This window comes from Gossypium hirsutum, chromosome A13 (assembly GCF_007990345.1).
Source record: "Gossypium hirsutum isolate 1008001.06 chromosome A13, Gossypium_hirsutum_v2.1, whole genome shotgun sequence".
NCBI classification, from domain to species: Eukaryota; Viridiplantae; Streptophyta; class Magnoliopsida; order Malvales; family Malvaceae; genus Gossypium; species Gossypium hirsutum.
This window is the reverse complement of record NC_053436.1, coordinates 86,990,502-86,999,493: the sequence shown is the minus strand read 5'-3', so window position 1 is coordinate 86,999,493 and position 8,992 is coordinate 86,990,502. Positions and strand designations below refer to the sequence as shown.

Sequence of the window (8,992 nt, the reverse complement as noted above, 5' to 3'; positions counted from 1 at the left end):
CTTGATTCCCTTCCTTTTGAAACCAGGACCTCTTTACCTCTCCCAACTAAAATACCAGCTTCAGTAGGTTTAGCAATATTTGGTCTCTCTTGATTCTTGAAAGTAATAGTCGAATGCTTGCTAAAGTCAAGTAATTTAGTATTAAGTTCTACTGCTAATTCTATTGGACCCTCAAAAATTGGATTAAGTTGAGTGGTAATGTCCAAATGGGACTGGTCGTCCTTCATAATAAAATCACTCGAAGGAGAAATGATTTTTGGACTTCTCTCCTACACTATAGCATACTTGCTCAAATGATGAGGAATTGAACAGAAGAAGTGGAAGAATGATAGAATTCAAGTTGTTTGACTCAAGGAGGGAAGATTTGGATATAATCTGAAAAGAAGAAATAAATTAATTTAGTAATAAAGAAGCCGAAAATAGTAAAAGAAGAAATTTGAGAAAAAATAACAAATAAAAATAAAAATATTAAATAAATAAATAGACGAAATTTAAAAGTGAAAGATGGATGGAATAAACTAATGGCTATGATAGATAGAAGGATAAATTTACAATTGAACCCTTTAAGATATAAATCTCAACAAACTCAATTAATGACTCTAATAAGCCCTCCAAGAAATAATCCTTGGCAAATTGAAGGGTTAAGAATGAATTCCCACGACTCTTTCAAGAAAATTAAGAAGACAATTACTTCTAAAAATCACAAGAAAGAAATCTTGCTAAAAGAAACAAACTCCTAGAGTTGAAAACTTTCTTAATAAAAAACAATTGTCTGCTTAATGAACAACGAGGAAACCTTTATATAGGCTAGCTAAGTATATCTAAATAAAACTCCAAAGTATCCTGAAGCTCTAATTAATCTAAACAAGAAGTAGTTTGAAACAAAACTTTCTTGTTAATATAAAATTCCTAAATAACTTAAAATACTTAATGATTATAAAAAATTCGTAATAAAAAAATATAATAATAAGAGCTGATAAATATAATATTGGGCTCATATATAATAAAAATTAAGCTTAAAACCCAAACCCAATATGATTTAAACTCGTAATTTCCATCATAGTCCTGTCTAAAAATTCTGCTCGGACAGTCTTCATTAAAATAGTCATAACTTGAGCTCCCAAACCCAAAATCGAGTGATTCAAAATGTGTTTCGAAGCTAAGAGATAGATCTTCGAACACCATGAAGGCATCTCAACCGAGAAATACCTAGATCCCATCCAAAAAGTCATCGCAAGTCTGTTGATTTCCTAAACTTGAAAATTGGCAGCTTCGGTCAATAGAATTTAATAAATTTCACATTGTCTGTGCATGTATCATTCCCCTTTTCCTCAAAAAAATTCGTCCTCGAATATTTTATTTGATTGAATTTTGGTTTCATTTGTTTGGTCTTTAACATTGTTGTTAGGCCATGAGGCAGTGTAAACCCATCACATCTATGAGTCTAAAATTGGGCCTTTAGACTTGTATCAACGAATTAAAAGAAATCCCCAAACCTCCACTTTCTTGGCACGGCACAACAAGCCCAGCAAGCTTGGTCTTATTTTTATTTTCATCCACTATGTTTTTAAGACCTGATGGATCAACTAATAAACCTTTATGAAAACCCGTTTCAGCCAACACGGGCCCACTGTCCACCTGGCCCCCGGGATCCTTCAATAAATACAAACTCGGTAAGCCAAGCCCAGTGTCTTTGATTTGCACATTAATATCAGCTGCTAAAACCTTGTGGGTCCACCAGTGACTCAATAGACATACCCGGACCCTCCACCATAAGCCCGCTATCCACCTGCCTCTATTTCCATCAAAAAGTCCAGCCCGTCCACATCTGCTTTTCCCAACACGCTAAAGTTATTTGCCGTTTTGGTTATTAGCTCAGTATTTCCCTTATCCCTAGAAGCAGTCCTTTGATTGATCCCTTTGAGAAATTTCCCTTTTTGAAATGTTATCCCCGAAACATCTGCTTCTTTTTCCCTTATCTCAGCCTTTCCAAATCCCAAACAGATTCAGAGCGTTATTCATGGCAATTTTCGTTTCAGTATTAATGCGAGCGCTAGAATTATGCCGTGACTTCCTCTCAACGATCATCCAGGGACCAAAAGGCTCCAATGGCTCCACCGCTTTGACTACCTCCAGTAAGCTTTCCATTGCTGTGTTCATTCCATCGCCAGCATTTTGTGAATATCCCATTTCTACGCACGTGGCATTTGAATGCCCGAATCTTCCACAAGAGAAACACACGAATAGCAACGCGTCAAACTCAACCTTCTGCACCGCCCTGTTAACCAAGATCTGAGATACAAAAGGTTTTATCAAATCAATGCACACGACCATTCTTGCAAAATTTCCCCTCGAACCTTTGTCCGTTTGAAAATCGAGCTTTGTTACCGTCCCAATCAGACCTCCGATTTCTTCTAATATTTGGCGCTTATAGAGGAACCCCAAGAGACCCCGGTAATCTGACCCAAACGATGGTGCTGCTAGGAAATGCTTGGAGAGGATTAAACTCTGCAGTCCACGGTTGAACCGTGAGATATTGGCCAAGGACAATCCATGGACCCTAGGTAAGCACCCTCTCATAATCGTCATGACTTTGAAATTTTATCAGGAAATAACAATTTTCCACATCCATTATGTGAATCTGTTGTGAAGGCTTCTAGAGACTGTGGTTCCTATTATGCAAAATAGAGTAAGAAATATTCCGGCCAAGTAATTTAACAACCACCGTGGTCGCCATATCTGGGAAGGGAATTCGTTGGCTCCTGTCGGAGGGAAGGGAATTCGTTGGCTCCTTTCGGAAAAGTTGATAGGGGGAACACCATTAACCGTAGTTCTCACCACATTTCCATCTAGAAATTCAAAATCCTCGTCTCTACTGGAGTCAGGAGCCCCTCGACCCAGAACTTTGTCCCTCCAAGAGATTTCCTGCGCCGGAATAGAGTCCACAACCATATCATTTTCCACACCAGAGTCCAAGTCCTTAAAATGAACTTTTTTTAGTATTCCGATCTCCGATCAAGTCTGCCCTTTCTCCGTTCTCAAACATTTTTATGCATAATTGTTCTCCTGCATATTTCATTTTACATTCTTCCGAAAGGACTATTGAGTCATAATTTTAATTAATCAATATAAGTTATCATATTAAATTAATTAATTTATCACGAATTATTAAATTTAAATAATCAAATTATAAATTTACGAAATTTTAAATTCATAGTAAATATTTAATTATGGAACTTGATAGTTTATTAAATTGATATATTTAATTTAAGATTATTTCATTTAATAAAATAGAATTAATATATTTTTTCATGTAAAATTTAAATGTTTTATTGAAATAATATTTTAATTAATACTATTTTTATTTAATAAGTATAATAAATAGGTTTGCTTATATGAAATAATTATACTTTTATTTAAAATTTTAGACAATATATTATTATAGAGAACTAATTTAATAAAGAATGTACTTCACAATCATGATTATTACTTTAATAAGTGAAAATTTATTCTAGAAGATTAAAATAAAATATAAAAGTTCAAGGATCATTTTTTCTAAAAATTTGACTATTATAGCGAGTGGTTGTTATAAAGAGGATTATCTTTCTCTCTAAGTTTTCATTTTTTTACTTTTCAAATAAAATTAAAAGATAAAAAAATTTATCCCAGACTTAAGAATGAAAGCGATGAAATGATATCCTCAAATTATAACTTTCATTTTACATTAATTTTTAAACTTTAATATATTTTAATTAGATCTTAAACTATCGAGATTATATCAATAAGATCTTTTCATTATTAAAACTTTTAATTTTATTGCTAAAGGAGATTTCAAATTTTATGTGAAATTGATTAAAATTGTTTAAAAATATTTAAAATGGAAAATTCAATAATATAATAAACAACAAGCCCATGTTTTTTGATATACTAATTAGTATATGATTTTAATTATTGACAATGATAAGTTCTCTCATTTTTTTCAAAAATATACAAATTTAGAACTTGAAAATAAACTATAATATTAATTTAAAAAATTAAAAAAATAGATAAAGCAAAATACAACAACTATAATAATAGTTCATGATAAATAGGAAATATATTTATACTAATTGATAAATACATTTAATAATAGTGATTAAAAATAATTATTAAAATTTGACTTTCTTTAAAATAAACCCTCCAAAAAAAGAAGAACGGTTTTATGAGTGCCTACTTCACGTAATGTAAATAACTTATATAAAATTTTAAAAAATAATATCATAATATTATAGTACCTCGTCATCAATTTGATAGTATTTAATTATTCCTTAAAGCCATTGTGTTTGAATATGGTTAAATATCACCAATTCGAATAATCATTAAAGTAATGTTTCATTCTTTGATATATATATATGCATTTATTAATGCTAATAATCTCTTTTTTTTGTTGGTAAGTTTTTTTTATATGCTATTTGATTGAATACATCTAATTACCGAATACTATTTAAGTAATAATTTTATTTTACATAAATAAAAATTGACACATTTTTTTCAAAATAAAATAAAAATTAACACAATATTTTGACGTCAATTTTTTTACTAAAAATGGCAAACTATAATTATCACAATATTTTTCTTATATTTTATATTTAAAATTCTATTCAAATAATAACTCTATTTTAAAATTAAAAATAAAAGGTATTTTTATCAACTGAAAAGGTCTCTTTTTTATATATTATATATATGGATTATAGATTATATTTGTATGCATTTTTTTATTTTGGTGTTACATTAAAAAGACAGAATATTATTGAATAGATATCATCCAAAATAATTTCTATTTTTTTTTCTATTATAATAGGGAATTTTCTTCATGGTGAACATTATCTGAATTGCTTTGTGGATAGGAAGCCGAGAATTGGAGTTTACCTAATTTATTCTAAGGGCCACCTTAACATTGTTTTGTTATTGAGATGCGTTTTTAAAAAGTCTCGTCGAAAAATAATTTTAGAAGGCATTTTTGAAAAAAATTAGTGTAAAATTTAAGCATTTAATATTGTTATAAAAAATGCTTTTAAGAAATAAAATATTTTAAATATAGTGTTATAAAATAATAAATATACATTTAAATAATATTCAAATTATTTAATATTATAATATTTTAATAATGTTATAAAAAATAATTTATAATATTTATTGTTAATATTTTAATATATAAAAAATAAATTTTAACTATTTTTAAACAATTAATATTAATTAATTATAAAATTTAATTTAAAATATAAACTATATTTTAAATATTAAAATATAACTAATAAAAATTTAAATATATAATATTATATATTTAAAATAAATTTTAATAGAAAAATATTTACATATCCAATATCCAATATAAAATACTTTATAAGGGTTAAAATTATCTTTTACTCTTAAAAACGCTTTTGTCAAAAACAAAAATTAGAAAAAACTGATTTTGATTTTGGGTTTAAATGCGCCTTCTAACTTCAAAATTTATTTGAAAAGTTATTTGTTTAATATTGTTTATGACTTAAAAAAAACACTGGACCCTAAAATCTCTAAAACTAATTTAGAGCTGCTGTTATGGCAGAGCATAGTTTTATGTAGTAAATTCTAAAAGCCTTTGTAAAGGGCCAAGTATAGTAAAATCATCTTCCGATTTGGGAGTAGCAACATTTTCTAAATATGTCTTAATGTATTTTTATAGATAGCTCCAACACGATATGGCTGTAGAATGTGTGAAAAAATTGTACTGATATATTCAGTACCCTGTTATTATCTTAAACCCATCATATTTATATCTATAAGCAAATAAGTCTATGTAACGTAGATTCAAATAGTATAATGTAGCACACCCCATAGCACAGAGTGTGTCAAACATATTTATACAATGAGACTATTGTTCCATAGGATTTTGTTTTTAGTAGGGTAAAAGAGTTTCTTGAGCCTTAGTGCAGCTTGCCTGGTCCAGAATGTAGCTGGAGTGTCCTGCTCGGGACAACTTGAAGAACACCAAGTTGTTCTGCCACGTACAATTACAAACCAAATTACTTACCAAATGTTCAAACACGGTAACATGTAAGAACAACTTTTGTGTTCATGGAAAGAAAAAAGTATATGCAACATTTAACTAAAATGGCCTAGTCTGATGCTATACCAGTTTTCCATGGTTCCTTCTCACAACAAAACCTACCTAGAAATCATCCAAATCACAATAATAAATTGATGTATCATCATTTATACCTAACTCTTCTTTCCAAATTTGTTTTTCCTCTTCTATTTCGATGTCAAGCATTCTCTTTCAACCTTATACCTGATTGTTGTTACTATTAACACAAATATCTAGCAAAGTGGTTTCTAATTTCTTCAAACATATTTCCCACTACACAGAATCTAAATCTTTTAAGGATTGAAGCATCATTGCCTAAAAGAGTTAAAGGTCCATAGCCTATATAATAAAACAAGCATGTTATCCCATCACAATATGCTTAAACCAAGAGTTGAACCAAAAAAGGAAGGGGGAGGAAAGATAGAAACATTTAGAAATGGAAACATTTTTTAGTGAAGATGCATTAGCAATTCACAAGAGATGGGTGGTGTAAAAAGTCAATTTGTTAATTTCAGAAAATCCTGCATCAACCGACTAATTCTTTCCTCCTCTCATCTTTAAAAGAAAACTAAAAAGCATTTTTTGTTATGCATTGAGATCTGCATTGTTGCAACTTGCGAGGATGCTCCGTGAAAGAAAAAAGTTTTAAATTGGTCCTTGAACTTTGAAAAGTTCTAATTGAATTTTCGAAGTACCAATATCATATCAATCAAGTTTTCTATTCGCCTTGTCGTCATTTTGGAGATTAGATTCTAGCTTAGATTTCACATGGAGATCAATTTTAAACATATTTGAACCTACTGCATGAGCAACTTGTATGTAATACACTAGAAAAATATAAACAGCATTGTTAAAATTTAAAAGGGCTATTTTTAACACATCAAAATTTAAGTTGTCCATGCAATAAATAGACCCTTGTTTAAAATTTGATTTGCGTGTACTAATTTCTAGTCTGAAAGAAAAATCTAATTGATAGTATATTGATATTTTGATGACTCAATTAGAATGGATTGAAGTTTGAGTACCAATTTAAAATCTTGGCCATGGGTTTTTAGTCTAGTTAACCCAAAAAGAGATAGCAACATCACCGAAGATAAAATTTTCAAGTTCCAAGTCTCAAATTCTAACAACTCGGATGTTCTTCTGGAGATCATTCTTCCTCGATGGATTGCATGATAAATTGAATAAAATTGAGTAATTTCCACATTGGTATCTTCATTTTACTTATAGAACATTATTCATTCAGACAATAAGTAAATGCATGATTTATCGAGAAACCCTAAAAAACCATGTTATTTTGGATAAACCAAAGGTTATTGATGCATTTTCTTTTCGCTATTTGTTTTACTTTCCTTTTTCTTGTCTTTACCCTTAGAATATTACACGCCAATCCTGATTCTTAGTATAATAACTTCAATTTTTCAAGTTTGCATGCTAATCCCAATTCTTAACAAAAGACAAATAGTGATTCATAACAACAATAATCTAAGAATTTTTTTTTTTAAAAAAGGCACGTACTTGATATTTCGGCAACCTGTTGGGGAGTAAGCTTGGCGGAGAAGCCACTGGCAGCCGTCTTGTAACTGTAGATCAGGGCTTCCTTAGCAGCTTCTTCGCTGCCGAGGACGTTGGAGAGGGTCCGGATATGGTAGGCTTCAGGCTGCTCATCCTGAGGCCTCTCGGTGTAAACGATGTGGACCGCCGCATCCGTCCCACCCGCCGCCGCCGCCGCCGCCGAAGATGATTTCGTTGCGTCTGTAGATTCAGCCATTTGGATTAAACAACACAAAGCAATTATCGAACAGAATAAAATCGGGAATATATTGATGCTCATATCGGAGATTGTTTGGCTCTGCCTTTCCCCTTTTAAATTAGAGGTACCACGATTTTGATTTGATTTGATTTTTTTTTTTTGCCTATACTTAACCTCTAAGTTAAAATTTATTTTATTTATGGAAAATTATTAAATTCCAATTTTTTGTTTAGTTACTTGTCATCTTTCCTGTTTAGATAACTCCGCTTCCGGATTGCTCAACGCATTTTTGTTTTCTTTTCCTTTACAAACTTAGTATCAACCTCCACTGATTTTTGCAAATATAAATTTTAATTAATGTAATATATTTTACTTTATTAATTATAAAATTAAATTTATGATAAAAGTTTTGAATCAAGAAATATAAATCTATACATGAGTTAACCTAAAATTTTAAATCTACATTCGAGTGCAATTTTGAATCGTGTAAGAAAGTTAAATCTATTCATAAATTAATTTAGAATTCTAAATCGATATTCGAGTGAACATATAGATCAACATTTTATATTTAAACTTTTTAGAATTTGTTAATATTTGTTGGCATGATATTTGCTAATGTTGACATTAATTCTAAATTGCATGCGGCATGCCATCATTGTTTTGTTAGAAAATATAGACATCACATATATAATAAGGGTAATTACATATTATTATTTACTATCATGATAGGTTAGCTCAAATTAAAAATGATCTAATTTGATTAAAATTTTATTGGGCTTTAATTATTAAATAAAGTATGGGTCAAATATGTGTAGATACTTTAGTAATTGAGTTTTAATCAAATTCTAATTAATGATGGGCTAATTAGGAATTAGAACTAATATGTCAATATTAAAAATATTAGAATTATGTTCTCCAAATTACACAATAATATATCTTTTCTAATATTCCATCATTAGGAAAGAGAGAACAGATATTCTCTGAATTTTCTTGTGTGCTAATTTGAAAGATCAAATTCCCAAGATCTGGTAAAACTTCAAGGAATTTATAGATTCAGGTACGTTTCCGCATCTAGTTTTGTTCTTGATTTATTCTTGATTATTTGACATGATAGATCCTAGTTTATTAAGTTT

At 29.7% G+C, this 8,992-nt stretch overlaps 1 protein-coding gene across 1 annotated transcript; it reads right to left on the bottom strand.

Annotated features, from left to right (window-relative positions):
* Window positions 1-5,734: 5,734 nt before the first annotated feature.
* On the bottom strand, window positions 5,735-8,174 carry LOC107893733 (subtilisin-like protease SBT3.17). The gene is made up of 2 exons (XM_041086080.1): window positions 7,625-8,174; window positions 5,735-6,019 (listed from the first exon to the last, which is right to left on the bottom strand). The coding sequence occupies exons 1-2, from the start codon at window positions 7,938-7,940 to the stop codon at window positions 5,946-5,948; spliced, it is 390 nt and encodes a 129-aa protein (XP_040942014.1). The 5' UTR covers window positions 7,941-8,174; the 3' UTR covers window positions 5,735-5,945.
* Window positions 8,175-8,992: the final 818 nt, after the last annotated feature.

What these genes read in the sequence shown, in the direction of transcription:
- LOC107893733 (XM_041086080.1), bottom strand. Translation starts at nt 7,940, where the DNA reads ATGAGCATCAATATATTCCCGATTTTATTCTGTTCGATAATTGCTTTG. An exon ending in ACAGGTTGCCGAAATATCAA is followed by an intron (nt 6,020 to 7,624) that starts GTACGTGCCTTT and finishes TGTACGTGGCAG; the next exon opens with AACAACTTGGTGTTCTTCAA.